Source organism: Taudactylus pleione, unplaced genomic scaffold (genome assembly GCF_031769625.1).
Source record: "Taudactylus pleione unplaced genomic scaffold, aTauple2 ptg000015l, whole genome shotgun sequence".
In the NCBI taxonomy this organism is placed as follows: Eukaryota; Metazoa; Chordata; class Amphibia; order Anura; family Myobatrachidae; genus Taudactylus; species Taudactylus pleione.
In genome coordinates, this window is record NW_028284417.1 from 6,716,318 (window position 1) to 6,730,299 (window position 13,982).

The 13,982-nt window shown below is 43.9% G+C and overlaps 1 protein-coding gene across 1 annotated transcript in view; it reads left to right on the forward strand.

Annotated features, from left to right (window-relative positions):
- The window catches only part of LOC148542095 (CD109 antigen-like), a 202,115-nt gene that overhangs the window by 63,645 nt on the left and 124,488 nt on the right, over positions 1-13,982 (forward strand). Inside the window, exons 13-14 of the mRNA XM_088472444.1 lie at positions 55-150; positions 258-320. Coding sequence (XP_088328570.1) covers positions 55-150; positions 258-320 — 159 coding nt within the window. The remainder of the gene's footprint in view (positions 1-54; positions 151-257; positions 321-13,982) is intronic.

Genomic DNA, 13,982 nt, shown 5'->3' on the forward strand with positions numbered 1-13,982 from the left:
ATCCATTGTAGTTTTTTTCACAATGTTGGTAATTTGCAAATTAATGTGTTGCAGGCTGAGTATCAGAACTTCACACAAAGCTGGTATTTGTACAAATCATATGGAATGAATTATTTTATAAAGATACGAGAGCCCAGATCTCCAGTAGAGGTAATGCGCAACTCTTAACATAATTTCTGTTGCACTATGGTTTTTGAGTAAGAGTAACAATCAATATGATAAAAGGAAATAATTATTGTTTTTGTTTTTAATATCAGGTTGGGAAACCATTTGAATTACAGATCGATGTCTTCCCTGAAATAGATGAGTTATTTTATGTGGTATGTACAGAAAGCCTAAATTGAATTTTCAATTTGATATTTTCATATTTAGTGTTAATAGATGTCTTATAATTAAAAATGTTAAAATAGTACTTAAAGCACTTGAGTTTATTTGATATGGTCATATTTTTTTAAATGTGGTATAATGAGTGTGGCATAGTGACAGACTGCCACATATATGCAAGTTGTTGGCTTCCTGGGATTCAGGTAGTGACTCCACACATTCCTTAGACCTGGTTAATTAATGGCTTAAATAAGGCCTGCTAATTGAGTTATGTTTATCTGTGATGGAGGAAGGATCTATAGCTATGAACCTCCATGTGGCTCCTATGTTACTGCTATGCTGTTATGCTGCCCTGCTGTTGCTGTCATACTGCCATGCAGGGGTGTACCTGCCCATTGGCCCGGATGGCACTCACCAGGGGTGCCGACCAAACGGGGGGGCGCCGTCCGGCAGTGCCACCAGCAGCCAAGGGGTGAACAAGTCCCCCGGCCCCACAAGTGTATGGCAGACCGCAATGAGAGCGGTCTGCCCTTTACAGTTTACAAACAGACAGCCGCCAGCGGCTGCTCTTTGTTTGTAATAGCAGCCAGCCAATGACAGTCAGTCTGACTCTCATTTGCTGCTGCGTTATCCGAGGAGGGAGCCGGCTGGAGCTCACTAATGAGCTCTGTCTTCCGGCTCCCCACACAGCATGTGATGGGAGAGACGTCAAGACGTCTCTCCCATACAGGAGAAGAGCAGGCCAGGACTCAGAGCGGACACTTGCGATCATGTCAGGAGCGGGGATCAGGTAAGTTGTATTTTTTTTTCTGCGTGTGTGTAAGCCTGGCACTGCGGTGGGGGCAATGTAATAGTGGGTGGCCACTACTGGGGGCACTTTATGAGGGGGTGCCCATGACTGGGGGCACTGTACAGGGGTGGCCACTACTGGGTGCAATATAGGGGGAGTGGCCACTACTGGGGGCACTGTATGGGGGTGGCCACTACTGGGGGCAATTTAGGGGGGTGGCCACTACTGGGGGCACTGTATAGTGGGGACTACTACTGGGGACACTGTATAGGGGGGACTACTACTGGGGTCAATGCAGCATAGGGGGGACTACTACAGGGGGCACTGTATAGGGGGGCTACTACTGGGGTCTACTACTGGGGGCACTGTACAGGGGGGACTACTACTGGGGGCAATGCAGCATTGGGGAGACTACTACTGGGGCCACTGTATAGGGGGGACTACTACTGGGGGCACTATATAGGGGGGACTACTACTGGGGGAAATGCATCATTGGGGGGATTACTACTGGGGGCACTGCATAGGGAGGGTAGGGGGGCGTCAGTCCATTACATTGCCTGGGGTGCTGGGATCCCTAGATACACCCCTGCTGCCATGCTGTTACTCTAATGGTACATACACACGGTCAGATATGTCAGATGAATGATTGAAAGATTTGAATGATTTGAACGATTGAAAGATTTTTGCCTGTATTAAAATTAGAGATGTGCGCCGACCCTCGTGTTTTGGTTTTGGTTTTGGATCTGGATCTCCCCTGGTTTTGGATCTGGATTGGTTTTGCCAAAACCTCACCTCCGTGTTTTGTTTTCATGTTTTGGTTTTGCTTTTGGATCTGGATTTATTCTTAAAAAATAAAAAAAACATCTAAAATCACAAAAAATGGACCTTTTTTGTTCCTGCAGTATTAATAACCTCAATAACATTTATTTCCACACGTTTCCAGTCAATTTTGATGACCTCACAGCTCACAAGGGGACCAGGAAGCATGCTTTCCAAAAATAAATAAACAATTGACTTAAATAATGCTTTGCAAAACTTCTATAAAGACATTTCCCAACCTGTAGAGGGACATAAAAAAAACATAGTTAGTGGCCTTCAAACTGCCGTTGTTCCCACTGTCCACTTAACCATATGAGATATATTGTGAACAAGCGGAACAGAGCAGCAAATGCAACATTTCAGACCCAAGGTTTAAGTATTACGTTGTGTCTTTCTTGGGAATTCTTTCTTGAGCGCCATGCCTGCTTGCTGGGAGTTGATATTTTTCATCCCAGAAGGGGACAAGGAAGCGTGCTTTCCAAAAATAAATAGACAATTGACTTTAATAATCCTTTGCAAACCTTCTGTTCTGTAACAGAATTTCCCAACCTGTACAGGTACATTAAAAAAACAGAGTTAGTTAGTTGTCTTCAAATTGCCATTGTTCCCACTGTCCACTTCTCTTAGATATGTGAATGTTGGAAACTTAGAATGTAGAAGGCCAAAAATTGGGTGGACCACACATGGCTGATTGATCAACCATGGCGCCTGGATTAGTGTCATAAGGAAGAGGAGGCTGCAAACTGGGTGTCATGTTATGAGTTGGCCATATGGGGTATGTTGCTGTTAAGGGATCAGGCTGGTTATCAGTGGACACATTATTATAGTTGTTGTTATTCTGGGTTGCCATCTCCTGAAGGGTGTTTACCAACAGACAGAGACTACCTACCTATCAGCTCAGGCATAGACACTTCCTGAGGAACAGAGGGCCTGTTTCAGAGGCGGACGCTCTGACAAGAGCGCTCGCTCTGAATCAGGGCCCTCCTACCTAAAATTGGAGTGGCCTCCTGGCCGCTCGCATAGCTGTGGGTGACCACCCACAGCTTATGCGAGTGGCCAAAATGATGGGCTTGCGACGAGACCCTTCGGTAGGGTCTCGCTGCCGCAAGCCCAGGAGTGCTTTTGGCTCTATCAGAGCCAAAAGCACTCCCACTGACATCACTAGTGATGTCAGTGGGGCTGGCCCCAGATGGTAGACGTTCCCATGGGAACGCCTCCGTCTGGGCAGCAACGCCCCCGGCACGCCCACCAAAGGGGGCGTGCTGTCACTCACCATCGACAGCACGACCCCTTTGGTGCAAGACCCATAGCGATGGCTTGGCTGTCGCTATTCGGGTCTCGCGCATGCGCATGACGGAGATCCCTCCATCGTGCACATGCGCACTAGGGCACCATTGACCCGCTTGTGAGCACTTAGCGCTCGCGAGCTGGTCTGAATCAGGCCCAGAGCTCTGTTCTCTGGAGGGAAGCCAAATAGGTGGGAACCCCTGTACTTAAAACATCTGAAGCTCTTATCTCTCCACATCATCTATGATAGAAGAAAAAAAATGTCATTGGGGACATCTAGCTCCTCTTTCTGTACCCTGCTTACCCTTTTTGGTCAGGAGGTCCAGGATTGATGGTTTGGAAGAAGAAGTCCTAGCAACAGATGGGGATGGTCATTGTCAAGACCTGGTCCCCCCAGTGAGTGTAGTCTGGGAGGTATTGGTTGGCATGCAGGCAGCGGAATAACAAAGGCCTCCATGTTGTCTGTGCTTACTATTCCGTATTTCAGTTTGCGATTCAGGTAGGAATAAAGTGGGCTACAGAACACAGTGACAGAATCACTGGATGTCTTAGTGCATTCAGGCCAAATATGATCCATGAATTCCCAGACAGATTCCGGACAGATGAATCCTTTGCTTGTAATAATCTTTGGTAATTCCTGGCAAAGGTGGGTGTTATAGCCAGACACTTTGAAGGCTGTAACTTTGAACTGCTTTATAGAAAACATGTGAATGAAACCTTTCTACACTGCAGAACATGATGGAGAAATCCCTTGAAGTTCAGCACCTACAGAATCTTTTTCATGTTCTCTGATGCCTCTCCTGACTGTGAAGAAAGATTCTCCAGACTTTTAATGGTGATTTCCATGTTGTCCACTGGCTGAGATCCATCTCATCTGAGGGTTGGGTTTTCCCCATGCAAATGAGACAATTCACATCCAGAAGGTGACTCTTATGTTTAGCCGTGGTGTCAGTCTCTCTTTTGGCAAAATTAGGCTTTAGTTTTTTCCAAATATAGGCTTTAGTTTTTTAGAGCATATAACTTTATAAGCTGTTAGGATAACATTACTGCTATGTTTAAGATAAAATAAATTTTTTGTAACCCAATAACTTAAAAAAAAAAGTTTTCATTGCAATATTCATGAAGCCCCTTGACAGACAGCAGCACAGCACCCCTGCACAGCTATGCTGATGACAGGTGTGGCTGACATGCACACCAAAAAAATTGTTTATTTATCATTTTGGGCAGCAGCCCCTCAACAGACAGGAGCACAACACCCCTGCGCAGCTATGCTGATGACAGTGACAGCCAGGTGTAAAATTGATAATAAATTAATTTAAATAACAATTCATTGGGTGCAGCCCCTGGTTGTTAAATTGATCATAAATTAATTTAAAAATAAATCATTGGTTCCTAAACCAACCATAATATTAATTTAAAATGTCAGGCAGCAATGCCCCAACCAGCACATAATGGAAAGAAAAGGTGCAAGATTGAAAAGTCCTTGGGCCCTCCCACCCACCCTTATGTTGTATATGAAACAGGACAGTTTAACAAACCATTCTATTCAGTGACAAGGACTGCCAATTGTGGCTGAAATGATTGTTTGGACCTCCCATAAAAACAAGCTGATCCCATGCGCAAACTGGCTTTACATTACATGTTGTCCTCATCCTCGTCAACCCCATTAATGTGTACATCCTCTCCTTCACACAATATTAATTCGTCCCAGCTGGAATCCACCATAGGGATCTCTGTAATTTTTGGATGTAAATGTTGGTAAATTCCTCGTGGAATTTGTAATTAATTTTAATGAACATCATCTTTTCCACATTTTGAGGAAGTAACCTCATACACCGATCACTGACAAGGTTGCCAGCTGCACTGAAAACTCTTTCGGAGTACACACTGGAGGGTGGGCAACTTAAGTAATGCAAAGCCAGTTTGTGTATGGGACTCCAAATTGCCTCTTTTTCCTGCCAGTACTGAAAGCGACTGTCTGACATGTCTATTAGGATCTTATCTCTGAAATAGTCCTCCACCATTCTGTGAATGGAGACTGTAACACATATTCACGGTAGAAGACATGTCACTAGTAGGCAGTTCTCTCAGGCCCGACCAGATGTCATTTTTTGGTGAACGATCTGCATGATCAGCAGGCATTCTGTAAGGAAAATTGAGTTTTTTCCTGGCAGCTGTTGAAACTGAAGGAGGAGATGATGGCATTTCACATGCAGCTGCAGCTGACAATTTTTTGACCAACAGCTCTTTGCATAGTTTTAGATTCTGGTCTGTTGGAAAACAACTCACATGGTAGGACTTAAACCTAGGATCCAGAATGGTGGCTAAAATATATTTTTCAGATTTCAATAGATTGACGACTCTTGGATCCTGGTGAAGTGAATCAAGGGCTTGATCCACCAGTCTGACATACTTTGCGCAATTGCTCCGTTTCAGCTCCTCCTTCAGTTTCTCCAGCTGTTTTTGAAAAAGTCTGATGGGGGGAATGACCTGACTCAAGCTGGCAGTGTCTGAACTAACCTCATGTGTGGCAAGTTCAAAGGGCTTGAGAACCTTGCACAGCACGGAAATTATTCTCCACTGCACTTGAGTAAGGTGCACTCCCCCTCCACGGCCTATGTCATAGTCCGTTGTATAGGCCTGGATGGCCTTTTGCTGTTCCTCCATCTGCTGAAGCGTATAAAGGGTAGAATTCCACCAAGTTACTACCTCTTGCTTCAGCTGATGGAAGGGCAAATTTAACAGTACCTGCTGGTCATGCATTCTTCGACAAGCGGTCGCCGTATGTCTAAAATGTCCGGATATTTTGCGGGCCGCTGAAAGCATCTCCTGCACGACTGTGTCATTTTTTAAAAAACATTGCAACACCAAATTAATTGTGTGAGCAAAACATGGGGCGTGTTGGAATTCGCCCACATTAATGCTCTAACAATATTGGTGGCATTGTCCGAAATCACAAATCCCGAGGATAGTCCAAGTGGGGTAAGCTATTTAGCAATGATTTCCCTGAGTTTTTCTAAGAGGTTCTCAGCGGTATGCCTCTTAGTGAAACCAGTTATACAAAGAGTAGCCTGCCTCTGTATCAGCTGTCTTTTGGGAGATGTTGCTACTGCTGTTGCTGTTGTAGGCAATACACCTACCCAGTGGGCTGTTACAGTCATGTAATCCTTAGTTTGCCCTGTCCCACTTGTGCGCATATCAGTGGTCAAGTGGACAGTGGGTACAACGGCATTTCTGAGGACATTAATAAGGTTTTTTTTAATGTCCTTGTACAGACTTGGAATTGCTGTTCTAGCGAAGTGGAATCTAGAAGGGATCTGGTAGCGAGGACACAGGATCTTAATTAACTGTTGAAAACCCACTGCAGTAATGGCGGATGCTGGACGCACATCTAATACCAGCATATCTGTTATGGCGTCAGTAATCTGCTGTGCAAATGGGTGATTGCTGTCATACTTGTTTGCTGTTGCAAATTATTGTTTGACAGTTAATTGTTTTTTTGAGGATACGCTACAAGTAGTCTTCTAACTGGTCCCCTTCTGGGATGAAGATCCACTGACAGCAACAGCAGCAGCAGCAACAGGCATAGTCATCAAGGATCCTTCTGAGGAATCACGGATAGGAGAGGAGTCAACCATGCTTTGAAGACCAACATTGGATGCAGCAGGACTACTTCCGATGACGAATGAGGATGTTGATGATGCAGGTGTTGGTGTTGGAGATTGAAGGCGCTTGGATCTCACAGAGAGGGAGCAGGTAGGTGACACTGGACTTGTTACGTTTTGAGTTTTGGAACTTGGCGACGCACACTTTGATATTTAAAGAATGCGCTCCAAGTGATGTAACAAGGAGGAGGTTCCTAGGTGGTTTAGGTCCCTCCTTCTACTCACTCTTGCATGGCAATGGGCACATATGGCTTGACAACTGTTGTCCGGATCGGGATGGAAATAATTCCACACGTGAGAAGTAGATTTTTTTGTCTTTTGTCCTGGCATGACAACAATGGGCTTTGGCTTTTTCAAACCATGGGAAACAGCTGTTGCCTTACTTTCACAAAGGACATCCTCAGCATCAACATCCTCATCACCAACATCTTCATCATCAACATCCTCATCATCCTTAGCGCCTTCAACTACCAAAATATCCTCCTCCTCCTCCATGTGCAATTCCACAGAAGCATCCTCAATGACTACGTGTGCAAGATGTTGACTGCCCTTCCCCACATTTACAAAGGGTACACAAATGTTGGAACTAGGCGGATCCTCCAGTACACTAGTATTTAGGGCGGGCTCACACATGGAAACCGCGGACACACCACTTGCACTCTCCTGTGATTGTGATTTCGATTTCTCAGGGCACACAGTTGGTTTTCCCGGAGCTGTCTTAACAACTTTCACATTTTTAATTGGACCACAACCACTACTAATACAAGCAGTAGAGCTATCAGCAGTCTTCATAAAGAAAGGCCAAGGCCTTATCCTTTCCTTGCCACTTCGTGTAGTGAATTGCATATTGCCAATTTTTTGTTTATCTAAATGCAAATATCCTTTCAATTTTTTTTTCTTAACTTCAGTAAAACTTGCTTTACCATATCGATGGCGTGACTTAAGCCCTGGGGCATGGGCCTTCATAGAGGATGAGGAAGTTGACAGCCTTGCACTGCTGGCGGCAGCTACAACATGTGGTTCTTGGCCTTGCTCTCCTGTCCTGTGACAGCCCTCCATATTTTCTGCAGTCTTGAAGCAATGTCACAATCACCAATAGTGTAGCCAAGGTGCGGTTACAAAATTCACACACGTGCAGTCGTGCACACACACAAAAATATTAGAAAAAAGATAAATGATGATTTTTATTTTTTGTCAGCTCCAGCAGAACTTGGGCCCAGAGCACCAATTGATCACAACTGGAGTCGGGCAGCACAAGGTTGCAACGTGCGTTGCTGGCTGGATCTTGTGCGCTACTGTGGTTAAGCCTAACACCCACACACACACAGAAGAAAAAAATATGACACTTTTATTGTTTTTTATTGGAGAACAACTGGAGTTGGGCAGCACGAGGTTGCAACTTGCATTGCTGGCTGGCTCGTGTGTGCTACTGCGGTTAAGCCTAACAGCCACGAGCACACACAGAAGAAAAAAATATAAGACACTTTTATTGGTATTTTTTTAGAATGACTGGAGTCGGGCAGCACAAAGTTGCAATGTGTGTTGCTGGCTGGACTTGTGCGCTACTGCGGTTAAGCCTAACACCCACAAGCACACACAGAAAAATATAAAAGACACTTTGATTCATTGATTTTTTTTTTTTTAGCACGACTGGAGTTGGGCTGGATCTTGTGTGCTACTACGGTTAAGCCTAACATGCACGCACACAGAAAACTATGAAAGACACTTTGATAGATTTTTTTTTTTAGCATGACTGGAGTTGGGCTGGACTTGTGTGCTACTGCGGTTAAGCCTAACACGCACGCACACACAGAAGAAAAAAAGATGACACTTTTATTGTTTTTTTTTTTAGAATGACTGGAGTCGGGCAGCACAAGGTTGCAACGTGTGTTGCTGGCTGGATCCTGTGCGCTACTGCTGTTAAGCCTAACACCCATGAGCACACACAGAAAAATATAAAAGACACTTTGATTTATGTTTTTTGTTGTTTTTAGCACGACTGGAGTTGGGCTGGATCTTGTGCACTACTGCGGTTAAGCCTAACACGTACGCACACACAGAAAAATATAAAAGACACTTTGATTGATGTTTTTTGTTTTTAGCACGACTGGAGTTGGGCTGGATCTTGTGCGCTACTGTGGTTAAGCCTAACATGCACGCACACACAGAGGAAAAAAATATAAGGCACTCTTATTGGGTTTTTTTTGGAGAACGATTGGAGTCGGGTAGCACAAGGTTGCAACTTGCGTTGCTGGATGGCTCTTGTGCGCTACTGTGGTTAAGCCTAACACCCATGAGCACACACAGAAGAAAAAAAGATGACACTTTTATTGTTTTTTTTTAGAACGACTGGAGTTGGGCAGCACAAGGTTGCAATGTGCGTTACTGGCTGGATCTTGTGTGCTACTGCGGTTAAGCCTAACACGCACGCTCACACAGAGGAAAAAAATATAAGGCACTCTTATTGGGGTTTTTTTGGAGAACGATTGGAGTCTGGTAGCACAAGGTTGCAACTTGCGTTGCTGGCTGACTCTTGTGCGCTACTGCGGTTAAGCCTCACACCCATGAGCACACACAGAAAAATTTAAAAGACACTTTGATTAATTGATTTTTTTTTTGCTTTTAGCACGACTGGAGTTGGGCTGGATCTTGTGCGCTACTGCGGTTAAGCCTAACATGCACGCACACACAGAAAAATATAAAAGACACTTTGATTTTTTTTTTAAACTTTTTTTTGGAGTCCAGAACTTGGGCCCAGAGATGGACACAGCACAAGCCCAGGACACAGCAGACAGCCCAGATGGATCAGCAGACGGCACAGTGACAGTGACACCACCGTGACCAGAGACCAGAATGGATCAGCAGTCACCAGCCCAGGACACAGCAGACAGCCCAGATGGATCAGCAGACAGCACAGTGACAGTGACAGCACCATGACCAGAGACCAGAATGGATCAGCAGACAGCACAGTGATAGTGACAGCACCGTGACCAGAGACCAGAATGGATCAGCACCAGCCCAGGATACAGCAGATAGCACCAGCAGCTCTCCCAGTCCTACACTACCCACCCTCTCTGTTCAGTATCCACAGCCAAAGTGAAATGGCGCCTGTCGCGTGGTCCCTTATATACTACATTGATCATAGAGACGAAAGCTTGCGAACCGCGAGGTTTCAGACTCTATCGTTTTGACTCGGTTTCAAGATCCGAGTAAGGCGGGAAACTCCGAGCCTGCTTGGATCCAACTCGGTTATACTAAATTCGGGTGGGTTCGGAACTCTGGAATCCGAACCCGCTCATCTCTAATTACAATGAATAGAATCGTCCAAATCTGACTGCAAACACATCAGATGTCAGATATCGTTATCTGACAAGCAGGAACGCGCATCGTTCATCGTTGCAGGCTCACATGTCAGATTTTCTTTCAGATATGAACTATTGAACGATTTTTAAAATCATTATAATTCAGATCTGTCAGAAAATTTGACCGTGTGTATGCACCATAAAATTGTAAGGTTACTGCTGGAACACTGCTGTGCTGCTGTAACTATCTAATAATGTGTCAGAGCCATACACTGTCCACACTCACTTTAGAATAATCATCTTGCTGGGGTGCTACACAAACAATTGGCATCCATGATCCAATAACATAGTAAAGTGTAGGGGTGCACTCACCAGTCTTCCAGTACTTTAAAACATCAAAAAGCTTTATTCCGACATTAAAAATATATTAAACATTTCAGTCCTAACAAAGGTCCAATCAGGACCGAAATGTCGGATATATGTTTAATGATGGAATAAAGCTTTTTGATGTTTTAAAGTACTGGAAGACTGGTGAGTGCACCCCTACACTTTACTATATATAAACATTTCCTTTAAAAAATACGTGTTTTTCCACATGAATATCATATGTATTCAATCCCCCTTTCTCTCCTAGTTATTACAATTTTTATTTTATTATAATAAATTTAAGTGTTCAAATATATAAATATGAACAGCAATGGGAAATGAGAAAGTACATACAAACAACAATCATCCATTCAGTACTAATCAGTCTATGGCTAACACTTCACCTACCAAGGAAGTGAAGTACATGGACAAACATTTGTAATTACAGTAATTGCAAACACCAGTCACTACCAGAGGGCAGTAACTGTTTGGTGATTACAATCCCATGTGCTTACAAGCAAGGTTTTAATTGGATGTCTTTTTTGGGGCAACACCCAAAGGTTGCACACTGCTTATGACACCAGGTCCTTAAAGGATTAATCAGCGGTGAAAAGTTTAAAGCCTTTTCTTAAAGGTGCAAACTATGTATTCTGATTGTACCCCTGAGGAAGTCCTTTTTAAGGGACAAAATGCGTAGAATTATTGGTGCCTTACCCATCTGTCCTATGTCAGGTTTCCACCACTGAGCTCACACCCTTTGGGGTGGTTGGTGGTTAACATCTAACTAACAAAGGCATTGACTATTCGACACCATTGTTTTTGATGTAAGATACTTTTTCTAAATATATTTTAATAATAAAAAACAAAAGATGAATGATCGTGTCAATTACTAATACCAGGCCATTTGGCCATATTTTGGTTGACATTTTGGTGTGAGGGTATATTTACAGAACATTTCTACTTACCTTAATGGTTCCTTACATCATTTGAAGAAAAAACAAAGTGAATAACTGTTCTGTACTGCTTTGATTCACCTCCAATTGGTCAGAGTACAGTGCACCGGCAGCCAGCTTAAAAAAATATCACAAATTTACCAACTGGCCGTGGCTGCAGGGGGGATGGGTTGGTAGGCTCCTACAAGCTTTGGGCCCTTGGGCAACTGCCCAACAAGCCCATTGGAAGAGATGGCCCTGAATCCACCCGACCATGTAGAGGACATGTAAATAGAGAGGCCCAGAGGAAATTCTGGATATCCTTAGAAAGGGATTATCGGACATGGAGAGGGGAGAGGTTGGACATCTTTCAACCTCTACACTCTTGTCCATATGTCCTTGGAGTGGTGAATTATAGAGTGTGCTGCTCATGCTACAGATGGTCTCTGTAAAGGAGAAAGCCACAAAAGACAGCAAACAGGGAAACCACCAACTGCCAGGGATTCCATATCTACCCTCACCCTAGTTCCTGGAGGGGAATGCCAATGTACACACTGTACAAGCCTAGCAACTGTCACAGTCTGAGTTTTTTGTAGATCTATCTTAGGACCCTTGGACCAAACTTTAGCAAAGGTGAAAAGAGGAGACTTTGGGGTCTATTTACTCTGCCTTGGATGAAGTGAACGAAGATAAAATACTAGCCAATCAGCTCCTGCCATGCCACAGGCTGTGTTTGAAAAATGACAGTTAGAAGCAGGTTGGTTGGTACTTTATTGCTGTCCACTTTATCTTCATCTAAGGCTTAGTAAGTAGACCCCTTTATTTGATTATTGTTCATGAAGTGAATACAAGTGGCCAGGAAACACTAGCAGTATTGGTTGGAAATTGCTGAACTGGAGTTGTGCTCGGATATGGAACTGAAACTACAGGATATGGCAACCTGGCACCGTTTGTGGTGGACTCAACCCTGCAACCTGATCACCTGACCTCTAGGAAAAGATTTTTGTAGAAGATCTTCAGGTCCATGTTTAACAGTGAGATGGTACGAGAGCTTTACACTCTTTGGGAATAACAGAGATCATACCTCTCATTGTTGTAAGATCAAAAGAGATACTCTCTAACATTGAGTTAAAGAGAAAAGTAAATTTATGGACCATAGTGCTGGTGAAATCTTATAGTAAGTAGTGGGGAGTCCAGGCAGACCAGGAGCAGAAGCCACTTTGACGGAAGGTAGGGAATCCACATTTTTTTTCTCAGAGATCTGAGAATAAAGCATCATCATCACTTCACGGGAGAGTTTAGAGATTTTCCAAGAGTGCAGGTAGCCATCAATAGTCTAAGCAAGTTCAGAGGGAAGCAGGAGGGTTCTATGTTGTATAATTTATGACAAAAGGATTTAAATTATTTTACAATTAAATCTGACTAGTTCCTGATCCTTATAATTAGCTGTTGCAATACTAATGATGATGGCCTTATGGGCCTCCCAGACAACAGATGGGGATATCTATTGACATTGATTGAGGATGAAGAACTCTGTGAGGGAGTCATTGAGGTCACAGCAAGTAGTGAGGCCATTGCATGGGTTTTTCACGAATATCAAGCCAGAGAGAAACATTCTTTCTGGGTCTGCTCTACTGAACCTCTGCAAATTCATTCACAGCTGGAGAAGTCAGAGCATATTAGGAGATCTGTTGTGTCTGAGACAGCATAGACTTACTCAGAAGTTCGATATGCGACTGATGTTTCTGCTTTTGTACATGGTGGTACACAGTGGTGAATGCAAAATGCTGGAGGTGGGCTTCTCAGTGAGCAAGACATGAGTTACATCATTAGCATATTTTAACAAGCTTGCTACACCTGGAATCACAGTTTTGCAGAATGGGCAGGAGGCAAGGCTGAAGTGATGTAAAAAAAGGGAATATGTCGAAGCCAGGATCCAAGATGAAGTTCAAATCATTGTCTAGGATGAAGTGACCCTCGGCATAACATGACTCCACATGGGCAAGGCAAGGATGTTATCAGTGAACTAACCTGCATGTAATAGGGGCACAAGAAGAAGGGAGGAGTAAGTGGAATAGGGGCTAGGCCACAGAGCACAAAAGGTGTAGGGGTAGAGGGATAGTCATCCAGGGACTGATTCAAAGATGGACAGATGTGTAGTAGCTGCTCCAACTTTTGTCGCAGCTCCTACTGCAAATTTATGTTAATGCCACAGTTAATGGGCTTTCTACTGAGATGCCCATAGGCTGCGACTGTAATCTGCTGCAGTGTGCAAACAGTTGCACCATCAAGCACATCATTGGACATTAAAGCACTACTGTAAGCATCTTCCAACACAGTCTCTGACACTGGCATGCCCCCGATATAATCAGATGATATGCACATAGTCAAAGCCACCCCTGGTCACTGCCCAGGAATGCCTATCGAAATTACATAGATCTCTATGCAATTCTGCGATTGTTGTACATGTGTAGTGCATCTCAGATTTAAAACATCG